Genomic DNA, 12943 nt, shown 5'->3' with positions numbered 1-12943 from the left:
ATGGTTTTATTTTTTAAGACAGACAAAGATTTTCAATCATGTTCAAAGACAAAAAATTGTCAAACGTTAGTCGAAAGTTAGAAAAAAAAACGTTAGGAGTTCGAAAAAATAAATCAACGTTAGAAAAACAGCGATATACATTCGTAAAGTAACGTCAAACGTTAGAAAAGACACATTAATCTTCAGAAAAAGATCTAACGATGTTAAAAGGAGCAACAATTGATTTAAAAGAAAACAGACTATGCCATAATTTTAACTAAGCCCATGCTTGAAAAGGATTTTAATGACTTTATGATAGTCATTAACTCACAATTAAATTAATTCTTCATTTGCGAAATGAGGAAGAAAATAAACGAAGTATAATGGTTTCATTTTAATGACCATCACTGTAATTTTCAAAGAGTTCTTCTGAATAACATTGTGATGTTTTATTTTAGCTATATTTATGTATATTTTGAGCATTGTTAAATGCTCAAAATTTCCCCAAACCATCAGTTAAAAATAATTCAAAATCCCAGTTTTTCACAAAAATTATTTTTTTGTTATTAAATTAATTTGTCGCGTCGTCGGTTTTGCTCGATCATTCTTCTTGTTTGATAGATTACTCGTTGCCCAAAGCTTGGTGCCACTTCTTCACGGGTTTAAATTGATAAAAAACGAGTTTATATAACGTTCACCGAAATTGTCCAACTGAATATTTCAACTGACTGGTGGGCTTTGCAGTGTGAATTAGTGCATTGGACGGAGGTGGTGCGTTTCTGTTCATTTGTAAGGTCAGACAGGGTACAAACGAGAGGTGCAAATGGCAGCGAGTGAAGAATTAATTGGCGAGATTCACAAGATCAGTGAAATTTTGAAATCATCGGTGAGATTAATTAAGATTTATGCTTATTTTTCTTCTTCTTCTTGTGGGGGCAATTGATGAGGCGCTTCTTTGCATTTCTTTCACGCTTACATAGGACAGCAATTGGGATGTAATTGAGATTACGCAACTGCTCAAGTCTCTGGGATTGCAGTTGGATTCCGTGGACTTTGAGACGGCGGTGGCACCAAATGAGGGGACAGCGCCCCATTTATCTGTGGAAATTCGCTGTGGGACCTCAAAGATTGTCTCCAGGCTCACATCAACGGTTAAGCGTGAATGTATTTGTCCGAAATATTCGAACAACAGTTCCTTCTGGGAGGTCCAGGGAATAGCTCCAAGTGCAAATGGCGTGGAAAACGTAAGAAAAAAATTTTTTTTTGAATTTTTTTTAACGAATTAATTTAAATTTTTTTTCAACGCAGGGAAATACGAAGGAAAAATCATCGAATCTTCTACCGGAAATATCGAAAAATACCAATGATTGCGTAAAGACGCTCCTGGATGCTGCTTTGCACCTCTTTAAGACACCCGCAACTGTGCCAACAACCACTGATCTTGTGGATTTGCATTCAAACAAGGAAAATTCCGTACCAGCGGTGAAAATTGAGCCAGCTGCTGAAGAAAATTTAAACACATCCTCATCAACACAAATTATTTCTCCCAGCCCCAAAGATGAGGTCTTCTTTGCCAACATGCGTGCCGACAATGATCGTGATATACGCATAATTCAGCAATTGTCCGAGGCACGCTATAAAATTGATCAGGCTCTTCTTATGCTGAAATTCAATGGGCGCAGTGATATGCTACACAATTCCCTCCTCATGAATACACCACAGAAGCCAAGTGCTTGCTCATCTCCACGAGTGTCTTCAGCCAGGAAGCATCCATACCGAAGGGATGACATTCAAGGAATCGTCGTCAATAAGATTGAGAATAAGAAGACTTCTGCGAAGCTCTCATTGCTCCCACCAAGGGATGAAAAAATTCTCAAGAGACGCTCTGTGGGCAGCATTTCGGAGCAATTTGTAAGGCGTGAACCACTTCTTCCGCGTGCCCTACCCCAAGCACCAGCAGCACCATCAGCTGCTGCTGGTGTGAAAAAGAAAGTGGCCGTTAAGGAAAATATCACCAGCAATCTCAGGCGATCCATGAAATTGTCTCAAAGCATGCCCAAACTACCCTCATCAGCAACGAAGAAATAACTTTTTTCCATCTTGAGGATTTTTTCCTTTTTTTTAAATTTATAATATTGCATGACTTGAAACAATTTATTTTATTCTGTGAATTAAAAAAAATTATTGAGCAACATTCTGAGAATCTGATAATAAAAATTAATTTGATTTGTTTCAACTAATTTCTTTCGTAAGATTTTCTTTTTATTTTCTGATTTCTTTGACTATTTTTACCGTAGTCAATATAATTGGGCAATATTTGAGCAAAGATGGAGCTGAATACAGGCCATCTTTGACCGCCGATGAATGCCATGTTAACCATTCATTCAGTATGAAACGTGGATTATATTATCGCCACAAAATTGTCCATAAATAAACATTTTCAATGAGAAAATTGAGAAAATTTCTTTACATAAAAAAAAGATTTAAAAAAAAACATTAAAATGGACAATGAAGTGTTAAGAAATAGTTCGGAAAATTGACGACGATGTTGTAAAGCGGCGCTAGTTGAAACTGTCCCCAAACAAACCACATTAGATTTTTTGGTTAGAATTACATCTTTGATTTTCTTTATAATTTCAACATTAAATTTTAGTTGATTTATAAACTACAGGACAGGAAATGAAGAAGTCAGCTCAACTGAGTCAGGAGCAGCTGAAAAAATCCATTTCAGCTAAACAAAACAAGGTTAAATTAAAGAATGTTTTGGCCAATCCATGCCCGGTGTTTTGGTAAGTTTTCTTTGAATTTCCCAGCAAAATGTGTTAAATAAAAAATGTTTATAAGTAATTCTAAAAGATATTCTTCCTTTTCCAGGCCTCTCTTATCCACAAATGCATTATCTTCATTTAAAAGTATCCTAAAGACCATAATGTAGGTTCTAAATAATAGTTTAGATACTGACCACTATACTAACCGAGGAATGAAATATTAAAAAATAAATAAATATTATTTTGCAGTTCAAAAGATTCCACAGGAAGTTCAAGGACTATTGTAAATCGGAACTTCATAATTTACGGCCTCACGTGTGTCCATCGAAATTTAAAAGCAGGAAAGGTTGATTCATTGATCCTTTCAACGAGTATTCAGCCAAAATTCGTCGCACAGCAGATTATTCAGCAAGCCCTCAACAGGAAGAAAGATCTTAAGGTTATTTGCATTGATAACTTAGAGGACACCCTCCGGGAGGTTGGAATTGCATCCACAGCTGTGGGACTGATTAATCAATCCACCACAAATGCCTTCACACCTCTACACAATTTTATTTCGAAAGAATTTCAGCTGTTTCCTATTCCGGATGGATTTATTCAGGATGAGAAGCTCATGAGTGAGGTAAAGGCTGAGAGGAATAAGCCCAAATCCCTTCTTGATCCCAATTTTGTTCCATCATCGCTGTATCTGCATAAAAATGTGTACAACAGGAATAGAGTCTTTGTACCAGATATCCAGAGCAATGCTGCTGCAGAAGATCATCAAAAAATCAAATCTTCCGGAAATATTAAAATCATCAAGGAGGAGAGTAGCCATGAGGACAGTAGTTCATCCGAGGAAATGGATACTGTGGAAAGCGATAAAAACACAGGAAAGAAAATATCAGCAGCTGTAGCCAACAGTCTCACGAATCTTTCAATTTCCTCCAAAGCAATTCAAAAGACTAAGAAAAAGAAGGATAGAAAGCGCGCAAAGAAGCTGCAAAAGATGACTCCTTATCTCCCATTGGTAATCAATAGGATCCATCCGAATCCCAAGAAGAAGAAGAGAGCCAAAAAATCCAAGAAAATTAGCAAATAAAGAGAATTTTATTTTGAAGCAAACTAGAGTGCCCATACACGGACGTAGTCAACTTGTAGGGATGCATCGCGGGAATAATCCTGTTTGAGATACCACGTGGGTAGCCATTGATTTCGACCATTCCAGAAATCCGTGGCAGCTTGTGGTGATGAATTGTGCCAGGGCTTTCCACCGGGATTGGTAACATTGTCCGGGAAGAAGTTTGTTCCGCCCACAGCGAGATTGATAATAAGGTAGAATTCCTGATCAAATGGTGCCATTGTGCTGCCATAGCGCCATGGGTTGTCTGTCCCGGGGGCTTTTCGGGCAAAATCACCCTTTGCCCAGAAACCCGTACTGGCATTCACCATACCAATTTGCTGGCCATCAACGTAGAAACGAATACTCTGTGGGGACCATTCAAGTTGGTACCGATGGAAGCCACGATTGAAGCCATTCCCGGCTGCTGAATTGCGCCGGAAGTGTGTTACATTGGCACCATTTAGTGCGGGATATGGACCAAAATGTAGAGTACTCCCAACTTGCTCCACACCAATATTCACGCCATTCTGCACCAAATTCCTATTACCTACAAGAACACAGGTGAGAGCAAATATTTATTTTATTTTTTTTAACTTCCATAATGTGTTGAAAATGGAAAGTTTTTGATATTTTTCACGATTAATAATGAAAAATATTTATTCACCTGTTAGAGATTAAAAAAAATATTTTTTTCTCGGAATTTAGTCATTTAGAATAGAATTATCGTAGTGAGAGAGAGAGAGAGAGAATTTTGATGCGTCATGTGTGCGCAATGACTTGAAAAACTTGAGATTCTTGAGATCTTTCTTTCTTTTATATGACATCATCATTGAGTTATAAATTTCCCATATCATGTATTTTCTGATCACACTCCATTCATTTTATCAATGCATCTTTTAAAATTGTCTGTGTAAAGATTAGATTGGCAATTGAATTAAAAATAGACGAAACTCATGAGCTTTGATCAATTCGTTAATTAGGGGGAAAATTATTTGTCTGAAGTAAATTATTGAGAAAACGAAAAGATTAGAAACGAATTAAGTTAAAAACTCTTTAAATAGGAATTAGAATACTCCTAAATAAAAAAATATTTCTTCTTTTTGAAAGAACTTTACCTCTTGCTTCGAGCAGATCAATTTCCCCAGATGCTGGCCATGTTCCGTAGACATTGTACTTGGGCATTAGCCAAATTGCTGGCCATAGCCAATCTCCAGCTGGTAATTTTGCTTGAACTTCAACGCGTCCATAGCGGAAGGCAAAAGAGTTCACAGTTCGAATTCGGGCACTTTTAATGGGATTTATTACATTGTTGTAGCTGCCCGTTCGTTCGCAGCCCCAGAAAGATGGATTCGTACATCTGAAAGAATTCAATTTTAAAAAATAAAGAGATGTTCTTTGAATCTTCTCGTGGCGTTAGAACTTACTGATCTGCTGGGGCTCCTCCGTGAACATTGAGTGTTCCGGATGTGAGGAAATAATCACTCGTTGTGTCATTTGTGAGGGTTGGACGAATGTACAAAACTCCACTGCTTACGAATGAATTCGATCGGTTATTCCCGTACCACTGGAACTCCCAATTCTTTTATATTTAAAAAAAAAAATTAAGGAAAAATTTAAGAAATTGTAGATTAAAATTTTCTTTAACACGCAAAAAAAAAAGACTCACTCCTCCACCTGCAAGCGTTGTTTCGTGCTGCCACTTTGCAAAGTTAAAATCATTGAAGTTATCCTCAAAGATCAACTGACCCGTACACAAATCACCCTGTGGAGCATGCGTTCCACTCACAATTGTCTGGGATTTTGTGCAATTGGGCGTTACTTGACCAAGAACACTCCCAATAGTGCAGAGCACAGCAAAGAACAGCAGAACCTTCTTCATTTTCACTCACAATCTTAACTCCAAACACTGACTGCCAATTTCCCAACTCCCGCATCTCTTTTATACACCAAAAAAGTTTGTTTTTATCAAAATTTATTTTATCAATGAAGACGTCTTTCTTTTAATCTCCACCCACTCAAGTGTGTGCAGTTCAACAGTTTTTTTTGCGGTGAAAGAAATTACATTTTTGACAAAAAAAAAAGGGTAATTTTTCTGATAAGAATAGATAGAGAGTAAAATATCTTGTGGGAAATATCTCATTTGGGTGATCCCCAGCATTTTATCAATGTGAGAATGTGATTAAGATTTCTGCACCATTCCTCACGATCATCCCTCGTATCCGTTGACAACAGATGTCTGAAAATGTATAGGTAAGATTAGTTATTAATTTCCGGATTTTTTTTGTTCTCTGTTTGTTTTCGTTTAATGCAAAGTCCACAAAGTTATTAGCACGAAGGAAAAATATATATCTTCAACTATGTTTATGGGAGAATAGACTAAATGTGGCCTTTGGATTAAAGATAAATTTTTTTCTGTACTGAATTTTACATAATATGAATTAATTTGAATAATTTTTCTTGTGCTTTTCTGTGTTTTCCACAGAACTACCCTAAAACACAAAGGTAGCTTTTTCTCATGATCTACTGGATGGATTTAACTGGAAGAAAAAAGTAAATGAAAGAAGACATATCAGCGATGATTGTACCGGAATAGATTTTTAAATTTCGATTTTGTGACTGAGAAAAGTGAAAAATATGAAATTTTTGACATTTTGTTGATGTATTTCAACTTTTCTCAGTCCCAAAATCGAAATTCAAGGATCCATTCCGGTACAATCTTCGCCGATATGTCTTATTTCATTTGCTTTTTACTCCAGAAAAATCCATCCAGTAGATCGTGAGAAAAATCTTAATTTGTGGCATATGCTGTGAAAAATTCGGGAAAATACAAGATGGCGTAATTTGCACCTCAACTAAGTTCAAAACTCACCTAACAATAGTCCTATTGCCACGGCATATAAGGACGAGAGATTCCTTGTCTGCTTCCTTACGGGGGCGCTCAATTTCCAAAAGAAGAGTATTGAGTCTGGCACAGATGTCTCGTGGTACAGGACCAATTCTTGTTGCTCCGCACATTTTTAAATCAATCCATCCAATTGGTTCACACTTTCCCTCATCATCTGGATACTTCCAATAAGTAAGTGTTGTACCACTTAGGAGGCACCATCGCCGATGCCATGCCCCGAATCCGGACACGTCGTTGAACATGGTGAGGAAGCCCCGATACTCGAGGGTTCGCTCCAATTGGCATGATATTTTCATGTGAACAACACCCTCAAGTGGATCGGGGAGCATTGTTGAGCGATTTAGTGCCCACGTGCTGCGTCTCTGGGATTCCTTCATGGTGAAGACGACGTAGCCATAGGGGATGAAGGCTGGTGTTCTCACAGCAAGTGGTCCAGCTGGAGATTCCACCATTGGTTTCCGTAGACGCTTCAGGGGCGTTCCACCTATGAATTTTTTCCCACTTGTTGGAATCTTCTTGCCCAAGATGTGATACTTCAGCTCATGCGGAAGAACTTCTCGTTGTGCTGCCATTCCGTACACCTCAAAGGTGACTTTGAAGTCTTCATAAACTTCGGGTAATGTTAGTTCATCAGCAAATTTCACAGCAACCAACCCTGGGAGGGTGACAATGGTTTGTGTGGCCAGAACGTGTTCATTGTACTTGAGGAGGCAAAGCAAATGATGTCCTGGTATTGTATTTGTTGCCATTTCACGGATGTAGTTCTGTGCCAGAGGCAATGTTATCCCTGTAACCCTGATACTTCCTCTTTCGGGAGGAGAATCCCTCGGATGGAGACTCTTCTCCACATTTATACGTTGAAGTTCATTTAGAGCACCCAGACGACGATGCGTAGCCACAAGGAGGTGTCGTTCTCCCTCAACTGCTTCAGTTGATCCACTAAATTCCACAGTTGCAGCACAGAGATTCAATGCTCGGCTTGTCTGGGAGATTATTTGTTGCTCTTTGTGAATTTCACCTTTTAATTTCTTAATTTTTTCCTGCATTAACTTCTCATTTTCATCGAATTGAGATTGTTGGCCATTCATCTCCAGTAGTGGGGGAAAGGAGTCTTGATATTTTGAGGTGGTTGCCTTTTGTTGATTCATTTGACTTCCTTTTTGTTGCTTCCGGTAGAAACTAACACTGTGCAACAGCACGGAAGCATCTTCACTGGAACTTTCCTCAAGATCTTCCTCACGTATTTCGGGAATTTTTGATTTTATCGGACTACGTCGATAGAGAAAGCTATCTGAAGAAATTGATCCTCTGTCCTAAAATAAGAATATTTTTTTCTCTAAAGAATAGAAAAATACTTTTTTCTTCTTTTACACTTACTCTTTTTTCGTAAATTCCCTCATCATCGTCTTCAGATAAATTACTTGCACTGCTATCGGAATAATTGTCAGCAAACCCATAAGAACTTTCAAGGAGACTTTTTAGTACGCTCTGTGTGCCATTCGCTTTGCATTCCTTCTGCATATTCTCACAATAAAATTCTTCTTCTGTTGACATAAAGCTGTACAAAATCAAAAAAAAATGGAATTCTTTTGAAGAAACAGAAAAAAAAAGAAAAATTCTTAAATGAGTAGAATATAAAAGAAAACCTTTATGAAAGATGAGAAAGGAAAAGCCTTTGAATGTATGAAAAAGTTTATTCGTAAAAAATGTATGATTAAATTACATGATTTATATTGCGCAAATATTAACGTCTAATTTTTTAAATAATAACAAAGGGTTATAAAGCATTACATTTATGGTTAGTTTGAGATAGTTTTTTTTCTCTTATTTTCTTTCTTTTATTTCTCGAAGATTATTGCTGCATACATATTTACAAGTGGCAAGAACCAAAGTATTATGAAGAAATTCTCATCTTGTTTATCATTAATTAAGGGGCTTTTATCTGTGTAAAAAAATATACAATTATACGGAATTTAAAGGATATCTTTTTCGTATTTGGCCATAGAAAGCATCTTTAGTTTTATTCAGTCTCAAAGGTTCACTATGTAGGTATTAAATTCTATGTTGGTTTTTTTATAATAATTAAGTATCTACTATTTTTATTTTTAAATTTATATCAAATCGGTTATTAATGTTTAGTTGTAAAGAATAATTCAAAATATTCTATTTTTTTTATAATCTGAAGAATTATAGTTTGGAAAAGAGGATGGAGAATATTGAAGATTTCAAGATCTTGATTGCAAAATAAAAAGAAAAGAGTATCAATGCCAGATATGTACATGATATTTTCCTCCTATTCTCCATATAATTCTCACCGTATGATAGTTTACATAATTCTCATTTACTTTTCTACGTATTGATAGTTTTCATGTATATATGTAGATATAAATAGAACGTTTTATAGAACCAAGAAAATTTTTGCATAATACAGAAAGTAATTTTCCACGCCCTGCTCAAGTTTTTTTTGATAAATTTTTTTTACAGCTGTTAATTCAATATTTAAAGCTTTATATCAATTTATTCGTGTTTATTTTACTTTTTAGTGCAATAAGCATTTTTGAGAGAATAACAAAAAAAATTAAATAATGCAAAAGCAAAAGAGGAGATAGTCTAGAAATTGTTCCCACCTGCTGTCTTCATCGAATGAGATTGCTCTTCGTGGGTAGGCAGTAGTTGCTCCTCCTGTGGTTCTGACTTCTCCTTGATTGGGTTTTGGTGGAGGATTTAGTGAACGTTCCAGATTATTTACTTGAAGTTCCATCAAATGCTCCTGCTTCTGGTTAGTTTTGGATCGTTTTGGTTCCTCCACAATTGGTACCATTTCAATACATTCAGCTTCTCCTATCAAGACAGTTTTTTTTGTAAGAAAAAGAGAATTTTAAATGGAAAATTCCATCGTCTTACCACTCTTTCTTTTTCCTGGTGATATCACCGATGGAGGAGCTGGTGGTGGCAAAAGAGGCCTCATCACGGATTCAATGGCATTCTCATGGGAAGGTTTTCGTATCCCATGACGATTTAGAACACATTCAATATCCTTATTTCTCTCTTCATTGTTTGATGATGAAAACAGTGTGGCAATTTTATCTCTAATACCTCCTGAGGAAATATTTTCTGGTTTCTTGGGTAGAGGTGGTTTTTCACATGAATCCAATGCACTCTTCGTGGCTCTGCGGTTGCGCTCAAACAGTGCAAGACGTTCCTTGAGGGACATTTCAGCGGGATCTTTTGATCCTTTTACAGGAGATTTAGCAGCAATTGGTAGATTTTCCTTCTTTTCTTGATGACATTCACGTGGAGGGAGCTTAGGAGGGATGTCTGGTGCACGTACTTTCTTCACAGAAGGTCTTCTTATGAAATCTCCATCTTCTTGTATGATCTTTCGGTGTGTCTGGGGAGGGATATTCGGAGGAATTTGCGGTGGTAGAGGAGCAGGATATTTCTTAAGAGGTGTACTCTTTAGAGGTGAAGTATCCTGTTTTTCAGCATCACCATTTCTCCTTATTAGTAGTTCATCCTCCCAACTACCTATTGAATCAACAAAAGCTGATAATTTCTCAAGACGAACCGTGGAATGTGTTGAAGTACTTTCTGTGCTCATTTCTTCGCAAATTCTTTCTTCTGTGCTGCTGATTGGAGAATTGAGATTCTGATCGATATAAGGTAGCGCTTCAAGGCGATTATTTAGACTCTTTGATGTATCTCTAAGGTTGGAGATTGATCCTGATGTGAGATGGTTCCTTTCGCAATCCTCTTGTTTCTCTGAATAATTCAATTGGTTCTCTTTGTCGAACTAAATGAAAAAAAAAAGTTTTTTTTGTAAGATTGGTGTCCTTTTAAATGAAATGTGAAACATAAAATTACCATAAAATTTGTATTAGATGAATTAAATCGTTGAAAGATAAAATCAAATGTATCTTGAGATATTAAAGATTCCGTTGGACTTATTCCTTCTTCCAATGAATCCAATCTTCTTCTCATGTCCTCATCATTAGCTGCCTCCGGAAAGGAGTTTTGCTGCAACAATGCACAAAATGAATTATCAGCGAGAGTTTAAGAACAATTCAATGCCAACGCTAAAAAAATTAAACTTACTTGAATAAAATTGCAACTACTAAAATTAGAATCATTTCATGCAGATCAAAATGAATGAAAAGAAAAGAACAAAATAAATCACAAAACATTAAATCAGGATGCATTCACAGCTAATGTCCTTTGAGCGTCACACAAACAAACCTCCTTTAGTGATTCCATCACTGTTCTCTTCACACTGAATACTTCACTCAAGCTCAATGCTACTGATTGTAAGAGACAATACACGGGTATTTTCAATGGAAATTGCGTGAATTTTAATGAGGAAAAATACGAATAAATTAACTATAGAATTAAAACGGAATTTTTAAAAAAATAAACACATAAATGTGGCGTTTGGGCGTTTTATGTCTAGGTGTTCTCTAAAGTATATGGCAGATGTTGCACGGCTTCCCTGCTGTTTTGGAAACAGATATTTTGTACAGGCAATAGGCCTAAACCGACGGAGCTTTCAAACATAGAGAAATCCGTTAAAACTTTATTATTTATTGAAATTATTCTTAAAAACTTAAATTAAATTAAAATGTTAGAGTAAGATCTTGAATAAAATTACGAATATCTAAATTGGGGCGATCTTTATGAAAAATTTGTTTGAGATCGTAAAATCATATATTGATCATAATTGTGAGAGATCACACAACCAAAACTGTGCTCAAGATCGCAGGATCGCACTTTTTTCTTTTAGAGATTGTAAGATCCAAAGCAATAGATCTAAAGATCAAACTATATCTAAACCAAAGATCGCAGCATCTAAAGCAAAGGATAGAAATCGAATGATCCAAATTTAAATGCAATTTAAATGAAAATCAAAACAATGAATTTGTAATTCTTCTTTAAAGACTCTTTACAATGAAAAATAAAAAAAAAAGAAAAATGCTGATTGAGATTTATTTCTCATTGAATATACATAATTATTTTTGCTAAAAGAGACTGCGAGAGAGGGACCATATAGAGCACTCTAGAGACATAGAGTGTCCCCTAGAGAATTATATGGAGTCAATTGAAAGCTCTAGAGAGCCCATATACGAACATAATCCACCTGAAGAGATGCTTCTTTTGAGAAATTCTCATCAAGCTTCCACGTGGGTAGCCATTGATTGCGTCCACTCCAGAATTCCGTTGCTGCCCGCGGGGATGAATTGAGCCAGGGTTTTCCACCGGGATTTACCGCGTCATCGGGAAAATAACCCGTACCACCCACAGCTAGATTAATGATGCAATAGAACTGAAAAGGCGAAATACAAATCGTGTTGTGGGTAAGATGGATTTAACCGGGGGTGGGAGGATGTGAAGTGAAAAAAATCTACGCACTTCTTGATCGAAGGGAGCCATAGTTGTACCAAAGCGCCATGGATTTTCCGTCCCAGGAGCTTTCACATCGAAATTGCCATACGCCCAAAAACCATCTCCCACATTAACAGTGCCCGTTTCAACGTCATCAATACTAAATGTAATACGATCTAGAAGATAATGATGATTTATTTGGCGTGTGTGGAGGAAATTGATGCTAAATTGCAAAATGAACTAAATTTATTACTTTTCTCCCTGCTGAGAAAGTTGAATTCTCATTTTTTTATGATTTTTACGATTAAAATGGGATTTGTGATTCATTTTTTTATTGGACTTTTTGCAATATGGAAAATTTGCATTTTCCCCATTTTATACATAAGTACTATACATACCTGGTGTCCATTCCATTTGATAGCGATGAAAATCTTTATTAAAACCATTTCCCTGTGCTGTATTGCGGGCAAAATGTGTTGTCTTCCATGCATTTTGCTGTGGGTATGGCCCATACTGGAGGGATGACGTCATCTGCTCAACCCCAATATGTATACCACCCTGCATTAAATCCCTATTTCCGCGTGATTCGATCAAATCAATCTCCCCGGATGATGGCCACGAACCGTATGCATTGTGCCTCGGTAGGAACCATATTGATGGCCAAAGCCAATCTCCACTTGGCATCTTTGCATTCACTTCGACTTTGCCGAATTTGAAGGCAAATGAGTTGACTGTCCTAATTCTTGCACTCTTAATGGGATTGAGTACATTCATGGGATTCCCCGTGCGTTCACATCCCCAAAATTGGGGATT

At 36.7% G+C, this 12943-nt stretch overlaps 3 protein-coding genes across 4 annotated transcripts; 2 read left to right on the top strand and 1 right to left on the bottom strand.

Moving 5' to 3' along the window:
• Positions 1-706: 706 nt before the first annotated feature.
• On the top strand, positions 707-2219 carry LOC129794639 (uncharacterized). Its single transcript, XM_055835436.1, has 3 exons — positions 707-865; positions 960-1223; positions 1288-2219. The coding sequence occupies exons 1-3, from the start codon at positions 803-805 to the stop codon at positions 2065-2067; spliced, it is 1107 nt and encodes a 368-aa protein (XP_055691411.1). The 5' UTR covers positions 707-802; the 3' UTR covers positions 2068-2219.
• Positions 2220-2539: 320 nt separating this feature from the next.
• LOC129794636 (uncharacterized) lies at positions 2540-3851 on the top strand. The gene is made up of 3 exons (XM_055835434.1): positions 2540-2768; positions 2854-2910; positions 2997-3851. The coding sequence occupies exons 1-3, from the start codon at positions 2659-2661 to the stop codon at positions 3826-3828; spliced, it is 999 nt and encodes a 332-aa protein (XP_055691409.1). The 5' UTR covers positions 2540-2658; the 3' UTR covers positions 3829-3851.
• Positions 3852-5804: 1953 nt separating this feature from the next.
• Positions 5805-11191, bottom strand: LOC129794634 (anillin-like). Of its 2 annotated transcripts, XM_055835430.1 has the most exons (8): positions 10991-11191; positions 10850-10868; positions 10619-10771; positions 9659-10547; positions 9382-9595; positions 8132-8312; positions 6719-8067; positions 5805-6085 (listed from the first exon to the last, which is right to left on the bottom strand). In XM_055835430.1, exons 3-8 carry the CDS (start codon positions 10733-10735, stop codon positions 5986-5988), a joined length of 2850 nt encoding a protein of 949 aa, XP_055691405.1. In that variant the 5' UTR covers positions 10736-10771; positions 10850-10868; positions 10991-11191; the 3' UTR covers positions 5805-5985. The 2 variants fall into 2 exon arrangements, with proteins under 2 accessions (XP_055691405.1, XP_055691404.1); XM_055835429.1 differs by lacking the exon at positions 10850-10868.
• Between the last annotated feature and the right edge of the window lie 1752 nt (positions 11192-12943).

The sequence above is a fragment of the Lutzomyia longipalpis genome, chromosome 4 (genome assembly GCF_024334085.1).
Source record: "Lutzomyia longipalpis isolate SR_M1_2022 chromosome 4, ASM2433408v1".
Classification (NCBI taxonomy): domain Eukaryota; kingdom Metazoa; phylum Arthropoda; class Insecta; order Diptera; family Psychodidae; genus Lutzomyia; species Lutzomyia longipalpis.
This window is presented reverse-complemented; position numbering and strand designations above follow the sequence as displayed.